Source organism: Netta rufina (genome assembly GCF_964035555.1).
Source record: "Netta rufina genome assembly, chromosome: 4".
Lineage (NCBI taxonomy): Eukaryota > Metazoa > Chordata > Aves > Anseriformes > Anatidae > Netta > Netta rufina.
This window is the reverse complement of record NC_140127.1, coordinates 28,503,640-28,528,440: the sequence shown is the minus strand read 5'-3', so window position 1 is coordinate 28,528,440 and position 24,801 is coordinate 28,503,640. Positions and strand designations below refer to the sequence as shown.

Genomic DNA, 24,801 nt, shown 5'->3' with positions numbered 1-24,801 from the left:
CCTACTCATTAGTGTCATTCTGTGAAATGAATAAATATTAAATGAGAACTAAGAGAGATCAATCTTCTTTTCATTTGGGTTTTTGATGCTTCTTGTCAGGTATAACACAGGACTTCATGCCCATAATCTTTCCTGTCTTTCTCAAGCTTCACTGGGTAAACTAACCGACTTTACTTCTCTGTGTAATGCTTAAGCAAGATGCAGTAAGCCCTATGACAGTGTCCCTATTTAGTCTGCTATCAACGACTGTCTGTCGAACCATCATAATTTCTTTTCTATAAGCACATGGTTACTAGGCCTTGATGGTAACTTCTTGACTTGCTTGGAAAAAGAAATCTGAAAGTTGTCTTAGGTTTTTAGGAAGGGCAGTGCTGCGTAAGATACACGTGCAGTTAGCGCACGGCGCCTCTGGAGGCTCCGCAGGGTTTCCAGGGCCGTTCATCTCACCACCCGCGATCCCAAACACCCAGTAAGCAATGCACTGAGATCTCCATTCACTCCTTGCTGCTGCTTGCATTGCATTCGCCCTTCATGCTTACAGGTCTGGTTTTAAATCCATAGCATTAAGTTTGGATGTGTTGGCAGGTATGTTAGTTAACAAAGTAGTCAAGTGAATTTAATTGTTCCCAAAAATTCAGGTATGACAAGGGATAAAGCTGATGGATTTCAACCCTTCTAGCTACCTCTGCGTGCCACTTGGAGGGCCATCTTTCCTCCACTACTCACCTTGATACCTCTGCTTCAGAAGTGACTATATCTGGGTTTACTGCCTGAAAAGAAGAATGAGAGGCAGCATAAAAATTGACAGGCAAGTGTTCTCATTTGGGTCCAAAAAATCACCCCAAAAAACTGTTTCTGTAGCCGAGAAGGGTTCATTGTGCTGCCCAGTTAATGCAGGGTTTGAGAAGTGCTCCCTCGGTAGTTTTCTACCTGGATCATGGTGTTTTCCTGATTTCTTGCCTGCTTTTTCACTTACTCTCATTTGTCCTGTTGTAGTTGCGGATGTAGGTTGAAAATAACAACTTTTACAGAAAACCACAGAATGGCTCAGGTTGGAAGGGACCTTAGAGATCATTCAACTCCAACCCCCCTGCCATAAGTAGGGATGAAAGCACAGCTGTGTCACGAAGCACACAGAGGTTGGTTCCTGATGTATTTTACTTGGACTCTTTGAAAAAGGTAGAAGCCTGTTCTGACGGCGTAGTTTTATTTTTTATTCTATTTTTACGGTCAGTGGAGCTAGAGACAACCAGGCCCTTCCCCTGCTCCCGCCCCGCAGCGCCTACAGCGAGGCCGCCACCCTCAGACCCCTCAGCTACGAGACGTGCCGGGGACGAGGAGGAAGAGGAGGAGGAGGAGGAGAAGGAGGAGGAGAAGGAGGAAGAGGAGGAGGAAGAGGCGGCCCAGCCCGGAACCCTATGCTCGCTGCCGGCGCCGCACCCGGAGCTCTGCGGCTGGTGCACGGCGGCGGCTGAGGGCAGCGATCGCCATGGTGCGTGCGGGCGGGGCGGCTCTCCTTGCCTTGCCTTTCATTTCTTTGCCTTTCCTTCCCTTCCCTTCCCGTCGGGGGAAGCCGTAAGTGGCCGGGCCCCCCATGTGCTCATGCGGGCCTCTCCCGAGGGGCCGGCAGTGTGCCCCCGGCTGCTGCTTCCAGCCTCGACTGCAGGAGGCGAGGAGCAAAAGGCGTGCAGCTGGCGCACGGTGCCTCTGGAGGCTCCCCTGGGTGTCCAGGGCCATTCATCTCCCCCCCGCGATCTCAAACACCCATAAAACGATGCACTGAGATCGCCGTTCACTCCTCGCTGCTTCCTGCATTGCATTTGCCCTTAGTGCTTACGGGTCTGGTTTTAAACGCACGGCTTAAGGCTTCTCATTAAAGTTGCATGTTAATCGATAAAGCCTTTCAGTTTCGTTCAGAAATGCTTTTCCACTGACAAGCAACATAGCTTAAAACCGTGGCCCAGGACTCTTAAATTTGTGGGCAGGATTCACTTCCTGTGCTGCGTGAGCAGCTGCAGTGCCTCGTACCAGGCAGCAGCCAGAGGCGCTCCCAAGGTCTGCTGGAAAAGACAAAAAAAACAAAAACTTCTGTTTTGTCGCGTAAGGTATATCTGGCCTTTTCCAGAAATCAAAGCAATCAGAAACTTGAATCAGAAACTTGCTGAGGAGCACAGCAGTAATCTTAGTTTTCTAGCCATAGTTTTACAAAGTATGCATTTTGAGGGAAGGCCTTATGCAAAACGTGTTGCAGTATTCCCTACATTCCTGTAGTTACATTACAGCACGGAGTGTTTAAATAATTTTGCTATTGTGTATGTTATTGAGAGGGGTAAGATCCACCTGTTGGAACTGGTAAAGCACTACTATGCATTAAGGGCTTTGTGGGATAAGGATTCATGAGCTTTCAAGTCCCTTGCATGACACATGCACCTATCTTCCCTTTAATGTTTTATTTAACTTTAGTAGCGTACACTATCTTTGATTTCTTTTCAGCCAAAGTTACCGAAAAGCAAAGGAGTGAAGCAAGAGAAAAAAGTTATCCATCCTTACAGCAGAAAAGCTGCACAACTTGCAAGGGAAGCACACAAACAAGATAAGAAAGAAAAGTAAGTTTACTTTGCAACCTTGTGTACAGACTCAAGGATATTACAGTAGATATTTTTGTTTGTGAGCCCTGGTGAAGGGGGACCGTTATGCTGATACAACCTTAACATCTATTTTAATAAATCAGCCTATATAGCATGGTACTGGCAGGCCATGTGAACTGACATAATTATATTCACACACACAAAAAATAAATCAGCCTAATTGTAGATCAACTACTTCTAAGATTTCTTGGAGGTCTTTTCCTGCCTTAATGATTCATGTTCTTCTTATCACAGCATTTTGCTTTTTAATAATCTGAATGGCATCATGTTAGTGACTTCTCATGAAGCTTAGGCACCTTGTTTAACTTGACTCCAAGATTTAGTAAGAAACCCGCTTAGGGTCTAGCATCTTTGGTGTCCTTCCTACGAGAGAGACTTTTGAATAAGACTAAATAGTTAACTCCTTTTGGTGATTTCCTGCTGTCCTATCTTTTGGTTTTCTTTTCCCTATTGCAGAGGGGAAAGATGCTGGAGAGGACAAGCCTTTGATTTCCATTCTGTCTCAGCTTGCTGTCTCTAAAACATATACCAATCAACTCCTTGAATGCTGATATAGCATGATTGTTTGTTCAGAAATCTATTAAACTGTATTTCAAGCATTCTCTGTCAAAGTATACTGATACTTTGATAGAGTCACACAAACTGAACCAAAGTATTCACACACCTGAAGGTGTTGCGTTGGGAACTGGTGGTACAGTTGAAGGGTTCCTCAGAGGTTGTGCAGATTTTATGGTTGCACAACCCTATCCAGGGCAAACTTGTAAGGTTTCTCTGCCTAGGAAGGGGCCCTTCACTAGGGAGAATAGGACACAGCTGTGTCGTGTAGCTTCAGTAGAGCTGCTGTAAGAATCACAGAATCACAGAATTTCTAGGTTGGAAGAGACCTCAAGATCATCGAGTCCAACCTCTGACCTAACGCTAACAGTCCCCACTAAACCATATCCCTAAGCTCTACATCTAAACATCTTTTGAAGAAGTTACAAACAGCACGTGTTGAGGATTGTGCAGATTCCTAGCATGCAAGAAGGTTTCCCTGCTGCTTTGTGTTGTCTGTGCTTTTCTGTTTGTAAATTATTTTTTGGTGGTTGTTTTCCTAGTACTAAATTGTCATCCCTTAATTATCTCAATTTGCCTTATAACTGCCACTCAGGAAGCTTAATCACAAAAGGTAACTGATTCATACTTAATTCTTCATGCTTACATCTGTAATTTTCCAATAAAGAAAAACATGCAGAAGAAGACTTAGTGTGTAAAGGAGTAAGGTAGTGGTTATTCATTGTGACAGGGCACACTTAATCTCAAGTCTTTCATTGATTGATAAGCTTCTTGGAGTACTTCTTGGAGTGCAATTTTTGTTTCCTCTTACAATAGCAAAGAATGAAAGTAAGAAACTCCTGCTGGAATAGACTTCTTCCATATGACTTGCCGTTTAATTACTTTTTTTCCCCACAAAAAAGTAACTTCGTAAAATTAATAGCTTTTTAAAGAGGGAGTTTACGTAAAAGAAATGAAGAGTTTCTTACCTGTGTAGGAGACAACAGGCTGTATAGCAGCGTGGTTAGTCTTTGTGTTATTTCCTTCTGGAGCATAGCAAACAGAGCTAGCTATAACAGTAAAACTCTTCTAACAAAGGAAGCGGGCCACATTTTGGTGTGAGTTCCAATTTATAGGAGGAGAAAGCACCATTTTATAGGAAGCCATTAAGTGTTAGCTGCCTAGCAGGCTAATTAAAGGTGTACTTCAAGAAACCCAATGGAGTAGTTGCATGGTGTTTTGTTTTGTTTTTATCCGTAATTCTTGTGGGGATCAAATGAAGCCTAATGTCGTAACAGAGAAGCTCAGATTACGATTAGAAGATGTAGATTATTATCATTTTCTTTAGGTTCTGTTACTTTATATTTAACTTTTCTTTTTCAAGCTCTCCTACTCTTTCAGGTATGAGTCTTTTAGGCTGATGGTTACCGGTGTAACCCTTTGTTTCTCATAGGGAAACTGTTCTGCCAAAAGTAGTGTGTCAACCTGGACCATCCAGAGTTTATTGCGAGAGAAAAATATTCTACCCGTAAATAAGATCTCTATATGTTGCAGTCCTATCTGATTAATTATCATTGTTCACTTTGTAGGTCTGTTTTGTTGTGATGTTCTAAATATGATTTGCATTAGAATATAGATAATTAGAGGAAATCATTTAACTCAAAAGACATAGCTAATGTTTCTTTATGTTCTTCCCTTTTTTTCCTTAAAAGTCTTGTTCTAGTTTCTTATGGATTTGTATTACCTGTATTAATCAGCTTGTTAAATCTTAACTTTTAAATGTTTTTATTTTTTAATGATGGGAGTTATGCAGATGTTAAAAACAGTCAGTTTAGCCAATAATCAGTCTTATCAGTGCAATTACTTAGCTGAGTTTCTTTAGTATGCGATAGGGGTGGGGTTTGGGTTCAGTTTGCAGAGCTCCAAAAATGATTAAATACATTTCAGATGCTGTAGGCTAAGGAAGACTTTCTATTCTGTTGAGGGAAAAGCAGTAGCCCACACCAGTCATGTGAACACATGTACACCTTATCTATTGATAAATGTTCAATACAAACGTATCATTTGGGTGTAGGTAGCCCTTGAACAACATGTTACTGTAAGCTCAGTGTCTTTTGTGGAAGTATTGGTAAATGTTTTCCTTGATTTTTGTGTTGTTTTTCTTTGGTACTTGGCTTGAGACAGGATTCAGGACTAGAGACAATTTAGGCTTCTATTTACTTCTTTACTTTTCTATATGAAGAAGTTACAGAAATAGCTATTAACATGCCTGCTCGTGTTAAATAGGAAAGGAATCTGCATTTAGCTATGAAATGCAGATTCAAGTATCTTTTCTCCAAACAAGCTAAATAAAAAAAGGAAAGACATTACCCACCAGGAATTTCAGTAAGACCATGCAACCCCAGGAAAAAGGCAGGAGAGATTCTATAAGCTGCAGAAATCTGTCATCCAAGTAATCTTCCATGCAAGCATTCTCAATGAAATATGACAGTAATAACAAGCTTGTTGTCCAGAAACTGCCTGTATTACAAAGGACCAATCTTGACAGTAATAAGGGGAGACAGACCAATTGGCTTTAGAAAATTGACTACAATCTTCTGTCACTCTTCACTTGAATCACACCTTTCTGGGTCCATCTTCACAGCTCTCCTCAAGGTCTAATCAGCACCAAATTCCACTATATTTCTACCAATTTACTCTTCCTTAATCTACATGTGAATCCTTATTACTATAGGCAAGTTGTTTGCTCTGTTAAATCATTACAAAGATGTCATTATGAGCCAGCAGAACATTGCTTTTTCTACACTTCAGGTAAGTAGAACACACTGAAATAGCCCTGGAACTCCTGTTAGTAATGATGCACCAGCACCACCCATATTTTGTTTGTAATTAGTGAAATCTCTGTCATAGCTTTTGGTAGCCAAGGCTGATTTATTGCAGGTTTTTTTCCTTCATTCCTGATGCAGGACATGTGCCTTCTGTTTTAAATTATTCAGGAGTCTGTGCATTTTTCTTACAGAGATACAAGTCTAAATACTACCATGCTCTGAGAGCTAAGAAATTTTTACAGTATTTCTTGATCTGGCATGAAGTACTGTTTCCCCTTAGGAATAAGCAGGAGTCTTATATCTGCTTGTGGAACTCTATTGTTTGTTTCTCCTTAGCTTTTCTGTTGCCTAACCTCTTAATCTCCCTTGAGCTCCTATGATCCCAGTTGTGCTGTTTGCAGCAGTGATACTTTGAGATGTATTCTTGCACATTCTTTACGTAAAACTGAGAAATGTTAGCTCTTAAAACTACTTCAGTTTTGGTTACAGAAATAAAAAAATGAACTGCAAATATGTCAATTTTTAATTTTTATAAAGGTAGTTTCATATGGAAGTATCCTAGATTGCCTAGCCAAGCTACTAATTGGTGAGTCAGCTAATAAAAATTGGCATGCGTAGTGAGAACTACAAAAGGTATTTAGCAACCCAAAACAAGAAACAAAAGGAAATTTGTTCTGTCAGCCATGACATTTCTTAATGAAGGAGTCTGTCTTCATTCTCAGAGCTGTAAGTGGCATTGTATGGGTGGGTATGACAGGGGAAAAAATACCAAATTAATAAACTGATTTAGCAAAATAGTATTTATTCAATTTTAATATTTAGAGCAGTTGAATACAGTATCTGCGATAAGTGCTAATAGAGAATGAAAGTTTTAACTTTTAAAGTACCTAGTAAATCTCAAGAAAGCTGCTTATCACCCTTACCAATAATCAATGGCTAATTATGATTTGATTATTTTTTTTTTCCTTTTGGTAGAAAATTATTAAGAAGCAACAGCCTGCCTACCACATGATTGTATCCCTGCCATTATCCTCTTTCCCTTGAGTAAAAGATGTTACTCACTATGTGGAAGGAGATGAGAGGAACTGTCTTTGCCTTAGCTCATTTGATTAGCTCCCTGCTAATACTATTGTCTTCTAGCAGTCATTGAGGTCAGGCTTTTATGAGAAGTACAGTGAGGCAATATCTGATCCTATCATCCAGTATTTCTCATACTTTAATAAGTTGTGCACACCTAAAGACTAAAGGAGGTTTTTCCTCCAGAAGATAAGCCTGGTTATGCGCATCATTGCTTAGATAAATAAATGAGCCAGCGACCATCGCAGGCCCAAATGGCAGCTCTTAGTGTTTTAAAGCATAGATAGATGACAATTTATGATCCTAATCAGGAAGCTTTTTTCAGACGGCATTGTAGTTTTCTCTATGGCAACACTTTGTAGATGTGCTTGGCTTGCTTTGTTGCCATGCAAGGTTCATAGCAGGGACTGTGGCTGTGAGGCCCCACTGCATGGAAAGAGGAATCCTTGCTGTGGATGCTCTCACCTGTCAAAAGTCCACAATCTGTGCTGTGAGGGCTACCTACCATAGTTTTTATTGACAGTGTCTTCTACAGCAGAGTCTTAAAGCTGACTTCTACTCTAAATACTTTTTTTTTTTTTTTTTTTAAAAAAAACATGTTCTCATCCAGATCTGTCCTTTAATCCACACAAACTGGTTTGGTTTTCATTTAAACACTAGAGTCTTTTAATTAATCAACCAGCTTTATTTGTGGTTGGTTTGGTAAAACCCTCACATGACTTCTATAGATTTTTACATTAAAAATCTTCATTTAAAAAAAAATATTATTATTATTTTTTTTTTTACATTAAACATATAAAGAACCCAGATGCTGCTGAGGTATCTATAAAAAGTAAAAAGCCTTTTCATTACCGTGTATTCTTAGCACCTTAGACACGCAGTTGTTTTTATATGTACTTCAGGACAGTCTTCAGAATGTGAAATACTACATGAAAAAGCTAATCATTATTTAATAATGTAGGTATATGGCCAAGTGGCCCAAGTATGTTTGTCTCTAGAAAGTAGAGCTTTCTCTTTTTATGTGAACTTTTGCGACAGGTACCTTCTGTCCTCGAGTTAATTCAGTTAAAACTGTGAAATGCTCATTAAATCCTATAGAGTACAAGGAATTTATCAATTTAAGTAGCTTTGAACTGAGTTGATTTTTGACAGCATTTTCTCTTTTAAATGATATCCTTTATCATTTTCTTTATCAGTTTTCTTATTAAATAAGAGAACCTCCTCTTAATTATATCCCAAGTCTTTGGATATATCCAGCGAACATACATGGCTAAGATATTTTTCCAGTGACAAACATTATACTAATCTCAATCTATTCCTTTCTGCAAAGGAAGTGACATTAAAAAACATCCATTGCTGCAGACTGAATCTGAGAGCTCCAGAGCATGAGGCAACAGGAAAACTTGTGTTCTCTAAGAATTTTTTGATAGGACTGGAATAATTAATCCCAAACTGAATCGTGTACACACATCTCACTGAATACAGAAGGCTTCAGTATCCCAGCAGAAATTGAGGTGGAGTGGAAAACACATTGAGATTAATTTTTTTTAATTAAAAATATTAAGAAGTTTAATTTCAGTTTAACACATTAAGTTTTACTGTTGACTAAGAACTCACTTTAATAATTAGTTTATTAAATACTAATGATATTTTTCCTATTGATTTGTGAGAATGCACTACAGTGAAGCCTTATGTTTTGGATTTTCAAGCTCATGAAATATACCAGCAGAATATTACAACTACTTAATGATACTAATACAATGCAGATCTTTCATGAATTCCCTTTACTGTGCTCTAAGAAAAGTGTTATGTCCTGTTTTCATGCTTTTTTTCCTATTTCTTTTCTTCCAAGACACTATTTTAACTTAATAGGTAGAGTGGATGAAAGTGCCAAAAAGTAGAAATTTTCAATGAAGCAGAAAAAGTTGTATGTTGTTCTGAATTTGGCAGATAACTTCCATTTGAAATATTACCTTGACTTTCATCTTGACTCCAAAATTATTTTCTGGGGAAGAAAAGTGAAGATAATTGTTCCATGGTATAATTGACATGGATTGACATGGTATTCATTCTTTGCTAACATGTGTGTTTTACTTTGTTAGGTTGAAGATTGAAAAAGCTTTGCGTTTGAATATTATTGGTGAGCAGAAACGTCTATTACTGAATACACTGAAATTTTATGATAAAAAGTTGACTAGTTTTACCAACTTTATAGGTTCTCTATTTGAAGTTGCTTTATCTATAATATGACTCTGTAATTTTAAAATAGACTTTGGAGAAGTGCTGAAATACCTGCGGTTCGTTTAAGTATTACTTACTGGGTTGAATTCAGGGATTAGAGCCTAATCCTTAGTCAGTGTACATGACAACAGGTCAATATAGAACAAACATCTCTTTTTATACATCTGTACCTGTATTTATTTTACTCGTCTCCATGCTTTTCTTAAAGATTTCTAAAATAAGATATATATAGATTAACAAACACTGTAATAATGTCTGCCAAGTAAATACAAGACTTAAAGACACAACATTAATTGGAAAGGTGAATGTCAATCATTTGAAAGAAAAATATTTAAATTATTGGAAAATTGTGATAACTGGAAGTCTTGTTCAGCCACTCTATTGTTGTTATTTTCTTTGGGCATTCTTAACTTGGCATCTTAAGCAATCAATCTATTGATATTTTAGATACTAGTGTCCAGTAATTCACAGTGAGGTATTAAAATTTCTTTCTGTAAGGAAGATAATGTTTCTATTATAGCTACCTTCATACCTGGTACAAACAAGATCAGTGAGACAAATTTCTGCAATGCCATTCCAAATCTTGAATAATTGAATAATTAATAATTTAAGAAACTTTGAAGATCTTTAATCTGTGCTGATGCTACCATGATAATAAAATCATTAATGTTCTTTTTTTTTTTTTTTTAAGGAGAAAAGTTGCAATGGTTTCAAAGTCACCTTGACCCCAATAAAACTAGCTACACAAAGAAGGAAGCTTGTGAACTACTTGAAGAGTAAGTCTGCAATTAAAACAAGACTGAAAATCTTGATTTGTCTTTTAAAATAGTGTTCTTAAATATATATATATATATTTACAATAGAATTATTAAAGTAACACTTGCATTTTTATTTAAGTGTCTCTTCTATTGTGTGGAGGATTAAATAAATGTAATTGCCTGAATTTTTTTTCAGGCAATTTTGGGCTGTTCAGTGAAACAATGCGCAAAGTTTGTTCTATTCCTTACACCTTTTTCTTTAATTTTCTTTGGTAAGAAGTTTAAATGATATTCAGGTGGGCAGATTTTTAGGGCAGGAAATACCAAAACTGGATTTGGGTAAGAAAGAACTTAGTTCTGTGCTGCTGGATATGTGTACCTGTGGCCTGTCCTGAGTTTTTACCTTCAAGCATAAGGATATAATATTTACATATTCTTAAAAATTTGCATTATGTACATTTTCTTTCAGAAGCTCTGAAATACTCTTCACAGTTCATGAAATCTGTAAGCTGCTAGCCAACACTAGTGATACTGCAAAGGCAGTAACAACTTACTCTGTGAATCCAGTTTGGATGATTACACAATGATTATACAACATGGATGATGTCACAGTGATGTATAAGAAAAGAACTACAGAACTCATTAATGAGATAATGAAATTCAGCTCTTGAAGTTTAGCAAAACTTAAATCTAACACTGAGAACTCTTGATAGCATTGAAGTTTTATCTAAAGTAGTTTGAACAAAAAAAACAAATGTTTTGTAAGCAGCAGATGATTCAAATTATATTTCTAAACAGGGCTTTTACTTTGACAATGGAAGTGATGTTTCTTAGATTTGAACTGTATCTGACTAATTTAGAAAATATAATTTGTAAAATAATTCTGTTGTACAAGTATTTTGCACGAATACCTGTAGCTTAAGGTTCATCTTCTTTCTTTCAGATACATGTGCCGATTCAGTGATGAACTGGAGCAGATTGAATTACGAAACAGTATTAGAGGTAGACAGGGAAGACAGCATGGGTCACGGGAAGCTGTCATCAAGCAGACCATGGAACGAGAAAGACAGCTCTACGAAGGCTATGGGATAGGTATGTAAGCATTAGAATTAACCATGCGGTCATACCCTCTCCTCCTGCTCACAAGGCTGGAACCTAAGTGAAATTTTTAGGCATGATGTTTATTACTCATTTCTCAAAGGAATTCACTAACAGCTAGGTGTTTTTTTTTTTTTAATTGAGTTTGTTGCAGATAAGTACTTCTAAAATTTGAATATTTTTAAGTCTTTCTATTAAAATTGAGGGAATCCAGGAAGAAATGCTGGACTATTATGACATCTGCTCTGCAGGCACAAATGATAATCCACAAGGAGGAAAAACACATTTTTCCTTTTGTTCTCAGGCAGAGGAGTTTTGCTTCCTTTGACTCATGGGAGGTGTAGGAGGGAATATACGTGAAGGCCCTAACACTTAGCCTCTTAATAATCAAACTCACAAAAACTCTGAAGATTTCAAACTAAGTGTTACAGGTGAGAGCTCAGCTGAAAGCACTTTGAGTTTTTCAAACATTTACCTTGGCCATCATCACAAGTTTGAATAAAGTCATTATGCCAGTTATTCACATTGGCTTTTTTATTACCATTTATCTTTCTGTGGCAGTGGAGTGTCTAGTGAAATCTTCCAAGATTAACTGAGAAGCAGTCATGAAAATCATAACAAGCCTTAGAGCTGAAGATTTCCTCTTAAAGTGCATAGAGTCTCCCATAAGAAGAAAAACTCTTTATGAAAGTATTTTGTTTTCTGGGACGTAGCACACAGAAGCAAGCTACTTGTGAGAGAGACATAAGTGTGAGAGTGAGATAGCTGGAAGGGAAGCATCAGTAAGCTGGTGAAATAAGAAAAGAAGGACAATAATTGTATAGAAAACAAAGACTTGAAAAAAGTTAAGTACAAAATAGTACTGAAGTTTATGATTTGCATTTTTCTTTCACAAATAACCATGCTGGAGTCAAATGATGGACTTGTCTTTAATGCTAAAGTACTATTCAAAGGCAGTCAGTCTGGCTAATGGTCAAAGCAAGTCATGGAAGAAGTGAAAAATCAACATTGATCAACAAGGGAGAGCAAGGTTTGGGCTGCATGTCATATTCCCCTTGATTGTATTTTACCAATTAAAAAGAAGTAGTTGTAAGAATTTTCCAGCTGCTACTTGTTACTTTTACATCTTGCAATCGCAGAGGAATTCAGAAATATCTGGATGACTTCACATGTAACAGTAATGCACTTTTGTTCACTTAGAAGGGGGGGAAAAAGTCATAGGAAGGTAGATACTACCAATGTCATCAAATGGCTCAGTTGTAGAAAATTTCCTTTCTGGTATTGCTTTAATTTTTTTTATTATTATTTTTCCCTGTATTGGAAAATTTCCTTTGTGGAAAGCTGACAAAAAAAAAATCAGTAGGACTAGATAGAAAGATGTCAAATGCGCAAGCACAACATAAAAATAAAGAAGAATCCAGAAATATTGTAAGCAAAATTGGAGGTTATTATAGCATTAGTAAGTAAAGCATTCAGAGATCATGGTGCAACTTCATATATTAAACACACTCTCAAATCATTCATTATTTGTTATCACAGCTGCTGCAGGTTTTGCTCTCTGTCTAGGACAGTATTCATTCACAGAAAATAGTCACTGCTAAATACTGTAATTAGAGATTGGAGATAAATGGAAATCAGCTGGAAACTGCTTTTATGCTCTACATCATTATCACTGGAAGCTGTAGTGAAGCTTTTGTAACTGACATAGTAGTTGTTCCTCCTTCCCCCCCATTCCTGAATTCAGTTATTTCTTATAGGCATATGCATTTGCTGTGAACAAACCACATGATATGTATTGCTTAGAATTAAGAAATGAGAAGAAATTCTCTTATAATTCAATGCTGTATATATCAGGTATATGCAAATGAAAAAAATATTTTTAGTGTGTTGACAGAAGTGGTAGATATCCAAAAGCACAAATTTTAGTCTTAAAATAGTACCTATACAGGGAACATTCAGTCAGAGACTGTTGAGTTTTGTTAGCAGTCACTCGTCACCCCCTTACCCCTTAAATATATCTCAGTTAATTTTACTGTTCTTTTCTACCTGACATATCTGAACACGTGCATCTACAAAACATCTACAGTTTCTGACATCCTTTTCCCTTTGTAACTTCAGACTGCAGTAGCACCTTTTCACCCAACTTGGGCGTTTTCTCCTTATGATAGTTCTAATGAATATAACACGAATGCTGCTTATGTTGTGCCAAGAGCAGTGCCGTTTCAATTCTTGGGAGATTTAGTTAAATTTCTTCTGCAAGTCTTTGCTTTGGGAGAGAGAAATGGTTACTGCTGTGAAGAATGATGATATTTTTAAGAACAGCATACTTCTGAAAAGAAACAATGTCAAAAAACATGACCCTGGTGCATGCTATGGAGATGTATCAGTAAAACAAGTGTTGTTAATCTGACAATATGGTGCTACTGCAGCTTTCCACCATAATGAATAAAGTCAGGTACTGTGCAGTAACTCATTATTTCTACACACAAAACAGTGGGACAAGAGTTCCTAGTTCAGTTCCTAATCTGGCAGTTCTGTGGTTTGCATTGTATAACATACTGCAAACACATGTAAGCACAACCTAAAAGTTGCTGCTGCCAGAGCAGTAAAGATGAATTCAGTGCAGCGTTACCCCTTGGGAATACTTGCTTTGTCTTGACACTGCAGTGAGCCCTGGATGATAGGCAAGATAAAACTCGCAGAGTATTATGTTCAGAAAAAGTCTTACATAACTTCACAGAAACACTTCACTATTAGCTTTCCAAGATGGTTTTTCAACAACAAGCAATTGAAAGGGCTTTGAGAATCCTGTCACGTAGCCTTGGTTTGTCTGAGAATAGTGCAGACCAACATGTCAGCCCTCCAACAGAGGGAACACACACAAGCCTCAGCACATCTCCGAGGCACTTGGCCCAAACTGGCTGAGTGCTGCTCCTGCCACACTCAGTGCTCACATCACCAAGATCCTAGGAGAAAGCTGAGTAGGCAGAGCTCCACATGAAACAGCTGAAAGAAGGGGTAACTTCCCTCAGGTGGAGGCCAGGGCATTTCAGCATTTGGCATTTTGCTGCTGGAAGTGCAATTCAAGGGACTGCAAAGGAAGCATGAGGAACTGTGGGTTTGTTTCAGTGCTTGGTTAGGACAGAAGGACCTCAGGCAGCATTAGTCCCTATCAGAACCAAGGAATCGGCAGACTAAAAAAAGGACTAGGTAAATGTTCCTTGCCTTGTTCAGCTGTGAGCAGTTGTGCAGCACTTGTTTACCAAAAAGCAGGCTGCAAAAGTCCAATTGGTATCAAGATCAAGTGCATTTATTGTCAGTCCTCAACTGGTACCTTTGTAATCCAATGTAAAGGGAAGAAATATTTTTCTGAATTGTAAAGACTATCTGGCCACTAAGAGAAGTGATAGGTGTTATCATCCTACTTTCTACAATAGCAAAATCATCTATAATCCTGCATTGTTAGCATCATCTGATTTATTACTGAAAGACTCAAGAAAATTGATAGATGAACAAAGGCAGAACTGTGTGTTCCAGGCTTGCTCAAGGACAGCATAAGAAGTACCTGAAATGTTATAGTTCTAAGAGCTGAAATAATAAAGCGGATTTAATGTTAGAGAGGGAGCAAGCAGCCTTTCTTCTGCTGGCTGTGAAGTCTGCACAGAATAAAATACTATCAATGAACAGTATTTTATGCTCTATGATGTATTTTATAACATGGAAGAATTTCAAGGCTCCAAAGGCAGGGGTCTCTATAAATTAGTGACAATGTTAAGCACAGGTCACATGCAGTATTTTGGGATTGACTAAGAAAAGAATGGCACTGAATCCAGTCAAAGCAGCTTAACTATCATAGGTAAGATTCTGCATGAGGTTAGGAACTACAACTCTAGTAAGAACACTTTGGTTACTCCAGCAAAGAAAAATGTCTGTCCCATATGCCACTGTACAAGCTGTTTGCCTTCCTTTTTCACTACCAAAGATAAAGATCTGTAGTGAGCGTATGTCAGTTATTTCTGTTGAGCTAGGTCTGGGGAAGACATTATGTCACTATGAAGTCTTTCAGTCTTGAAGAGAAATTAATAGTTCTAGAGGAACATCAGTGCATAAGAGGAGACAGGTACCAATGTTCTCTATAAATATTACATTGCATTTACTGTAGTATTTATCGATCATTTCAGCAACCACAGCAAGTGTCCCAGTAGCAAGAGTGACTTTTGGAACAGGTATTTAACAATGCAAACAATAATTGCATTGCAGTGAGGTTAATTGCCATAAAATAGTCATTCTTTGCTTTCAGACTCTTATTCCAGGTGGAAGTAGTAGTATATCCCAAAATCCAAAAACATGTTCTCTTCAAACACCCAAGAACTTGACTGTACTCTTTGCAGTGTTTGTATTTGATATACACATACATATTCTTGTACATGGTAAATTTTCGAAAGTGTGTCGAAGTGTTTCTTAGATTTTTCATGCTCAAGTTTACTTTCCTAACTCTGCTACTGATCTATCTTGCGTGCAGTGGTGACTTCAGTGCTTTGAAATTGTTTTCCTTAAACATTTCACTTACTAAGCACTTAATACTCACTAATTAATAGTGTTCTTTGTATATTTAGGTCAGTTATGAAAGTAAGCTTTTCTATTGTGTCTTGTATCTGTGGTGTATCTTCACAGTAAGTTAATGCAAAGTAGAATCTTTATTATACTGATGAGGGAACATCTCTTAAAAAAAAAAAACTGTCATAGGCAGACCTTGATATACTGGTTGAGGAGGCTAGTTATGCTTTTAAAATAACTATATTAACTATTTTGATTTCTTCACTGGACTGTTTTTTTTTTTTAAAGGGAATCTTTTAAGTACTTATGTTTCATGCTATTTTTCAGATGTATCAATTTAGAGAAGGTGAAGCACCTTCTTTTTATTATTTGTCAGGACTGGGTTCTCAATAGCTGGTATGTGTCAATTCTGGAACAGTTCATAAGTATAATTTCACTTCCTTTACTTCAGCAGTGAGAGGTCTTTGTTTTAAATGTATTGTTCTAGTAACTTTCTAGCATGAGTCCTTATTGTCATTTTCTTGGTTTTACTGTCTGAAATACGTTCAGCCCTTTAGTTCACATTTCTTTCTTTGAAATGAGATTCACTTGAATAATGTAACACATCTAATAGTATTTAATTTCATTCCCATTAGAAATCCCAGACATCGTGAACGGCAAGCACCTTAAATTTTTTAGGTAAGATCCTTTTATTCTCACTACTAATTAATCTGTTTATCCAAAACACTGTTTCTGAATTTGACATTATGTTGTCTTTTCTTAAAAAAGAATTTATGCCAAATTGCTAAAGATTTGTCTTGTTTGAAAAAGACTACGTATGGCATTACTAACTCAGCAACTCGTAGCTGCTACAAGTGATGGTTAATCAGTAAGACACTGGGAATGTTAGAAACTTTAAACAGTCAGAGTTCCATTTCTACATCTTAAGTGTTTTTTGTCGATATTCTTAGAGAATGTTTTTTCGTTGCCTGAGCTGTTCATCAATTTACACTAGAAGAATTAACATTCACTGTTAGTTTCTGAGGATCAAGACACAGATTTATAGATAAATGGAAATACAGTGGAATAGTTTTCTTACCTGAACTGAGATTTCAGATGCTAATTGCAGTCATGTAGTGTCACGACCTAAATTATTTGTAGTCAGAGCTTAGCCATTAAGTAACTAAAACAGCACAAAGCTCTTAGTCTTGTTTTCTAAGATACGATATGCACATGTAGGTGAACTAAGGTCTGCATTAGTGTTCATGTATATGTACTAGTTGAAAGTCATGAGAGAATTAATGACATCCACTTAAGGCTCTGGGAGCTGTAGAGCTTGCTGCTAGCTCATCTGGGCTAGCAAGCCAATATGCCTTGGAAAGAGGGTGAAGAAACACTTTGGTGTTTCTTGCTCTTGCTGATGGCTCTACCAAACAAGATAATTGGGGGGAAACCCCCCAAAACTTAGGAATGCTAAATGTTGCAAGGAATGATACAGCACCATCTCCTAGGGGTGGTATGCAGCCAGAAGTCATAGTCCCAGGATGGTGGAATATTACTGGATATTTCAAAGGGACCTCTCATTGCTATGTTTTTATATGCACAATTGATTTCATGCACTGTGATGTTTGATGAAGGTGTTTCTGTTCTATTGCCTTGGTAGAACCCAAAGTAGTATGTGCTAATTATAAGCTAGACATACTATCTTTGTAGTTGAGAAGTTATCCATGAAGTACACTATCATCAAGCAGCCATTTTATCAGTTGGATACAGGATTCAACATGGGATATTTAAATGAATCCTTCCTTCTTTATGCAGCCTTTTGAAGTAATGTGCTTATCATGTGAATTATTGTTTAATAACATTTTGTGTCTCCTTGAAGCCAGTTACAGAATCACAGAATGGTTTGGGTTGGAAGAGACCTTAAAGATAATGTAGGTCCAACCCCCCTGCCAGGGGCAGGGACACCTCCCACTAGACCAAATTGCCCAAAGTCATACAAGATGTTAATAGTTACCATAAATTGTATGGAAGTACTTGATGAACATGTGATATTAGCTCACATTAGCCAGATGAAAGAAAATCTTCTGAACTGCTTTTCCAGAGAAGCTCGCGAGTTTAGTGTCTAACCTAGAAGCAGTTGGCCTAAAGTAACTGAGGATACAAATAGTCTGTGGGGATAAAGTAAAACAGGTTTGTTGGTTGTTTTCAGACTATTAAATGTGAAAGTACTTAATTCTTCACAGACAAACTGCGGCTACTGTAGTGTCCAAGATCAGGTGAAAACACGGACATTTATTTACACTGTAGTTGGACTGATAGTATACATTAAAAAAACAGCATCACTTGAGTTAGCATCTCCTGAGAAAAGGTGAACTAAGTCTGCTACTCTTTCCTGATATTCCTATCTATAAGTGATTTTTGTCACTTTCTTTCAGGGAATGGAATGGCGATCTGAAGAAACTGCCAAACATTAAAATGAGAAAGCTGTCAGTTAGGGATGCTATCTGCAGTCACACTGAGGTGGCAGATGTGGAAACCAAAGAAGAATCAAGTAAAGCAGAAGACGTGGCCTCATGACCTCCAGCTGACTCAAGCAGCTGAAGGGAACTGTAAGAAGCCTACTTTGATGAGCACTGGAAAAAAGAATAAAACTAGTGTTTCTAATTATATTTGCATAGTCTTTGCTAATTGCATTTTTGATAAGCTCACTGTGTACTTACGCTAGAAAGCAAACATTTCAGCAGCAACATATTATTTAGTTACAGTCTTCTTAGCTAAATAAAACTTAGTATTTTGTGTCCTTACCTCTTACACTGTACCTTCTCTTTAGGACACAGGCTTCTAAGTTGACAAATCGCCCATCCTGACTAGTGCAGCACATCTTTGCTGGTCATAGAGCAGACAAGACTCAGGCACCTATTAGAAATACTTTGTGGGGGGAAACCCTTACCTTTTACTGGTATCAGCAAACATAAACACAAGAAAATAGGAGGTTTCCTGTTTAACAGTAGGCCTTCAGTTACAGCTTTTATATACCCCTTGTGGTGGTGGGTGGGGTCTTTAGGAGCACACAGGTTTGTGGAGAGCCATGATAGGCACCAAATGGGGTGCTGCACAGCACAAATCATTCAGCTCAGGTGTAAGGAATACACCTGCTTGGTGAAAACGTATAAACAGATAATGAGATAATCAGTTAAGTGTGAAGAACTTTCACCCTGTTCCCTCTGAGAATCTGTCAGGAACAGAGACAGCTGATAAGACATCAACAAAGCACTGAGTATTTTATGTTTTGTCAAGAGAATGAGAGAATTATGCTGTTCTCTCCACCCTGTATGAAGAAGTCAGGCCAGAAGCCAATTAAAGTCCATATAGTCTGTTTTTGAATGTCTCTTTAGTTTAGTTTATTTTTTTTTCTGTCCCCTCTTTCGAGAAAAAAAGGCAAAGGTAAAGACAGGGTGAATTTCACAGCAGGGCATTTCTGATTGATAGGCCAGGTTAGCTTGCCTTGTAGTCACAGTTCAGATGTACAGTCTGTAGAAATTGTAGCACTCATAGCTCAGTAATCACGAGGAAATATGTATTCCTGATGGATGAGCTTTCTAGTGCTCAATCCCTAATGCAGTTCTGCGTGTTAAACAGGGCTCTCTGTCTTGGTAAATAGTTAACAATTCTCTGAAATTTGACAGATGCTTCAGGGTGTATATTTTTTTACTGTGTAGCTGTGCAGCAAGTTTTACTGCTAAGTTTTATTCTGTTAACAGCTGTATTAAATTTTTCCCTTTTTACAAAATAGGTCTGTGCTATCATTTCAAGTTTTAGGAAACCAAATTCCATAGTAATAGGAAATTAATCACAGTCCTTCTTACGTGACTATATAGAGAAACCTGAGTAAATGTAACAGGCCTGAAGCAGGAACAAGTGATCCAGTGCATCGTCATGTGGAGTGCGAGTCTTGAGATTGGCTGGAGGCCTTAATGCTCTGACACCAGCTATAGCTGTAGGCCATCACGTCACGGTTTTGTGTTTTAGAAACGAGTGTGCTGAAATTCAGAGCATTCCTTTGACGTTTTTCTCTTTTTTTCTCTTGTTAAAAAACTGAGGTGTGTAGTGAAATGTAATGATTGATTCTGCTTGTTTTAATTTATAAATCTTGCAATGCTAAACTCCAGTAGAAGCTGAACCACAGTAGGCAGTAAGTCTGAACTTAAGCTGTGTACATGTTTGTTCAGTGGTCTGACAGATTTTGCCTTTCAGAAAGCTATACCTTCAAGTTTGTCTTTTAGACACCACCAGATGTACTTTGAAGTTGGAAAAATTGCTGTCCTACCACACTGTAAAATACTGAAGTAAAATGAGCACTAAGATAACTACAAGTTTTAGCATGTCACTGTGATAACAGTCTGTTAGGCTGGCATTCGGGTGAATTTTAAAATTCACCCGAATTTTAAAAAATTCGGGTGAATTTAAAAAAAGATTATCACACAATGTTATGGAGTACAAGACATTTTATATTCCTTGAAACAATTCACTAATAAGAAGGTATTATAAAAAAAAGTAGTTGTTACTTTTGTGGTTGATGTAGTCAAAGATTTTTTTTTTTTTTTAATATTGCTCACACTTGAAGAACATTTGCAATTCGGACTTCATTGAGCTTTGTGGGTTTTCTCTCTTGAAGTCCACGTGTTCACTGCTTGTTTAGCTGTCTTTTAAACTATCTTGTTGACCTGCTGTGTAAGTAATGAAAAAGAACTGCGTTCATCTTTAACTTTCTATATTGAATTATCAGAAAAAAAAAATGTATTTTTAATTTCTGCACTCAGAATGTTTGTGCCTTAGGTGAGGGGGTTACAGGGAGTATTTTGACTTATGCTACAGAGACAAGATAGTGGAATTTCATACATCAGTTTCATAATCCTATCAGTCCTGCACTTTAGGGTTTTGCATAGTGATGAGTTTCTTCTTTGTGCTTGAAAAAAAAAGGATGAATGCTCTCAGGAGTTCTGAATTTTGTTTTCTGCTTCTTAGATGGCTGGAATGGCAAATATGGCTGTGATGGTCCCTGTTCTTACAAATTTGCTGTGGGGGATACCATGAAATCCTGCTTACTTGTAAGGGTTATAAACTTTAACGTTAAAATCCTCTATTATAATTCTCTGTAAACGACCGTGGTGTGTTTTTTTTTGTTGTTGTTGTTTGTTTGTTTTGTTTTTCTGGTATATTTTATTCTAGCCAGCCTTGGAGAGCTGAGACCTCTCTGAAGAGCTGGCTGAATTATATTCAGACTTTCTCCGCAGCAGCTGAGCTGTGCTCTGATTCTAGAGCTTAACATACTGACAGTCTCAGCTGGAATGAAGCAGCTGTCTTTGATTCCAGCAGTAATCTGATGTTGTTTCATGTACACTAAGCAAATAGCTGTCAGTTGTTGATTTAAGAAACAAAACAAAAACCTGTCCTTCTCAGGGATGGCTTTATCACAGAATCACAGAATCACAGAATTTCTAGGTTGGAAGAGACCTCAAGGTCATCGAGTCCAACCTCCAACCTAACGCTAACAGCCCTCCACTAAACCATATCCCTAAGCTCTACATCTAAACGTCTTTTGAAGACTTCCAGGGATGGTGACTCCACCACTTCCCTGGGCAGCCTGTTCCAATGTCTAACAACCCTTTCAGTGAAGAAGTTCTTCCTAACATCTAACCTAAAACTCCCCTGGCTCAACTTAAGCCCATTCCCCCTCGTCCTGTCACCAGGCACGTGGGAGAACAGGCCAACCCCCACCTCGCTACAGCCTCCCTTGAGGTACCTAAAAAGAGCGATAAGGTCACCCCTGAGCCTCCTCTTCTCCAGGCTGAACAAGCCCAGCTCCCTCAGCCGCTCCTCGTAGGACTTGTTCTCCAGGCCCCTCACCAGCTTCGTCGCCCTTCTCTGCATCCATTATGCAATGGATTAATTAATTTACCATCCTTTAGTCAGAAACAAACGTGGCTGAATTAAAGGAACTGTTTGCTGTGGCTTTCTGGTCTGCTTCATAAAGCCATTTCTAAAGGGATGCGACTACAGCCATTCCTGATGAGGAAAAGCTATCATGCAGTTAGGCACTTACCCTGGCTCATTATTGTACTTTTTTCCACCACCAAAGCATGTGCTGATCCTTTACGGAATGTCAGTGTGTGCAACAGGATGCAACAAGGCAAAAAGGCAACATATATGAAACATTTTCTGGGCCATTCCTGAGTAGTTCAAGAAATAGACTTACAGAGTACAGTACGTGGGTTTTTGGTCTTTATTGGAGTAGCACTCGTATGCGTTTCTGTAATGACTGTGTATGAAGACAGAGTCTAGAATCCAAAAATGTTGTATTCCAACTGGAAAAAAAAAAGCCATTGCTAATTTAGCTAACAGACTTACTTAAAAAATTACTTTGATCTTCCATCACCTTTGCTTTTTGTTTGTAATAGTGCTGATTGTTGTATTTTTGTGTGTGTGGTTTTGGCTTTTAGGTCAAGATCCATTTGAGGTTCAGAACAACCTCAGTATTTTATTTGGAGTTGGTGTGGGAACATGTAAGTAAGTGCTGTGTAGTGTGGTTCTTTATGTGTATGCGGAAAACACTGAACGGAAATGTGTTCTGCAATCTAATGGTACCCTCTTGATCAAGGGATTGTAACTACCTCGTGTGCAAAGCAGAAAAGTATAGTGGACTTACATCAATATTCCCTGAATTCTAAAAATTAATGTGGCTTTATTTTTGTATATGGTAACAAAAACGCATTTTTTTATTACTAGAATTTCTTTAGTTGTGCTCTTTCTTCTGTGTTGTATCTTGCAGAGATTCATGAATCTGTATTTGATTTAAATGGTAAGCTAGTTAGGGCAGATTTAACAAAATGAACAGTCTGTTGGATGTAGGGAATATAATCTGTTGGAACACTCTTCCTGTGGTTTGACCATATTCTTAGCAGGCTCCAGTCATTTGATGTTCTATTCCAGCTAGAACAGTGAAGACTTGAAACTCAGCCCACTTTCTCCCCAGCTGAGAATCTAGGACAGCTTTAGGGGTAGGTAGATACAGTCCTCTTCAGAAAATTAATTACGTAGTTTGGCTGGAAGTTGTATTTACCAAGACTGATAGGATACTTTCTTTGGTTTTATACCTGACTCAAAGGACACAGATGACTTTTTAAAGCACACTTCTAATATTCTTTTCATAAAATAAATAAATAAATAAATATTCTGTAGGATTTTTATGAGAAAATCTCACAAAGTAGAATTCTAAAATAATAAAAAGGACGCCTGATCCATTCTGACAATCTGAAGTAGGATCCTTTAAATCATTGAGCTCTGTGATGTTTGTCTAGCCCATCTTTAAGGATTTCTAGTGTGGGATGTTACAGTCACATTTAACTGTTCAGTCCAAGGCACTCTGCTCTTCCTCCTGGCCTTGCTGCAGCTGAAACTTCGTTGTCAGTTCTGCTATGGATGGAAAAAGTTGTTTTTGGCATTAACACCTGTTCTTACATATCCCTTCCCTTCTGCAAGTTAAACAACCATAGCTCTTCTCAAGTGTTTTTGTACTCTGAGTTGTTTTCTGCCAAGGTGCGGTACCCAGAGCTCGGCCTGCCAATCCAGCAGGTTTGTCGATACTGAGTGTGCCGCTGAGTGCATTGTTCACATTGTGTGCAATAGCGTGGTGTCGCCAATTCATGTTCAGCATGCGATGCTCTATAAACAGACTGACGAATGTAGAATACTACAGAAATTTGGGTCATTTGTTTAATACAAATACATTTTTTTCACAACAATAAGCAGATATATTACTTTTGTTTCCCTTCTGTCTTTCAGTACACATTCAGCCACAAAAACATACAGTTTTTCTTTTGCAAAAGAGAGGGAATTAAACAAGTAACACAAACTTGTAGTTCCAAACATTATACACAGTAAAATATTTTCATTATAGAGTAAGTGTCATTGCTTTATTAGAAATTATAAATAGTTTGTTCTGGTGATGGGGAACTTACTATTTTTTTCTACACAAAAAAAAAAAAAGCACTGCTTTCAGATAAAGCAGTGTGTGAATGGCACAATTGGACTAGTTGAGAATCTTCATAATGCTAATGATAGTCAGAAGTGGTATATTTACGCCAGTTTGAAGTTAATTTTGTAATGCTTATATCTTAAATCAGGAGAAGAAATGTGCATACCCACAGATTAGATAGAAGTATCTTGCTTAAAATTCAAGATCTGATCTCACACCAACTTACTTCCACCTACCTTTACTAAAACTTTGCTTAAACAGGAATGCAGATTTAAGTTCTTCTCAGTAATGGCAGCTTGGAGCAAGGCTCTGCTCTTGTTGGGTTTATCCAAGCTAAACTCCACCGTCAGTGTGTTTGCCTGAGATGCACTGTGGCTACACAGGTAGTTCGATACTAATCTTTATTCAATATCTTGTACTCATTTCATTTAAAAAATCTTAGGATGTATCTTAAAACTTTCAGTAAGCTAGTTTTGCAGCACAGAATCCTGTTAATACAGAAAATTACCCTTTTTGTGGGAACAAAGAATCATTGTTTGATAAGCAGCTGCCCAGGGTCTGTGTTCACGCATCATCATTACTCGTGCAGACCTGCATCTAAGGCATGTTGGTGTGAATAGATCCTTGCTGTCCTGAACAGGTCCCGCCCTGCTACAGAAACAAATTCCAACCCAGCATGAAATCCCTGAAAGTTTTAGCATATCCACTGCACCTAAAATGAGAAAGGGTGCATTGGCTAATACTGTAATCCTTAAAGAGTTTAAAGACTGCTTCCAACCTGCTGTAATCTCTTTTGGTGCCGACTTTAGCAGACAATGTCTCATTTTGCTTCTTTTTCTGCTGTCTGAATAAATATTTCCAAGGGAGAGGACGAATTTCAGCTGAAGTCTTTCTCCGATTCTTACATTTAACTTTAAGCCCAGTTGCACATGAACTTGAGTGCCACAACAGTGTTTGGAAGTTGAAACTTTCAGTATAAAATGACTGCAAGTTGTTCTGCTGCTTACTCTTCGGTGTGTTTTAAAAATGTGCAGTAATCTTGC

General features: G+C 37.8%; 1 protein-coding gene across 1 annotated transcript; it reads left to right on the top strand.

Annotated features, from left to right (window-relative positions):
- Positions 1 to 1,397: 1,397 nt before the first annotated feature.
- TMA16 (translation machinery associated 16 homolog) lies at positions 1,398 to 20,887 on the top strand. Its single transcript, XM_084286652.1, has 7 exons — positions 1,398 to 1,492; positions 2,494 to 2,606; positions 9,190 to 9,227; positions 10,020 to 10,104; positions 11,030 to 11,178; positions 16,377 to 16,419; positions 18,159 to 20,887. The coding sequence occupies exons 1-7, from the start codon at positions 1,490 to 1,492 to the stop codon at positions 18,298 to 18,300; spliced, it is 573 nt and encodes a 190-aa protein (XP_084142778.1). The 5' UTR covers positions 1,398 to 1,489; the 3' UTR covers positions 18,301 to 20,887.
- Positions 20,888 to 24,801: the final 3,914 nt, after the last annotated feature.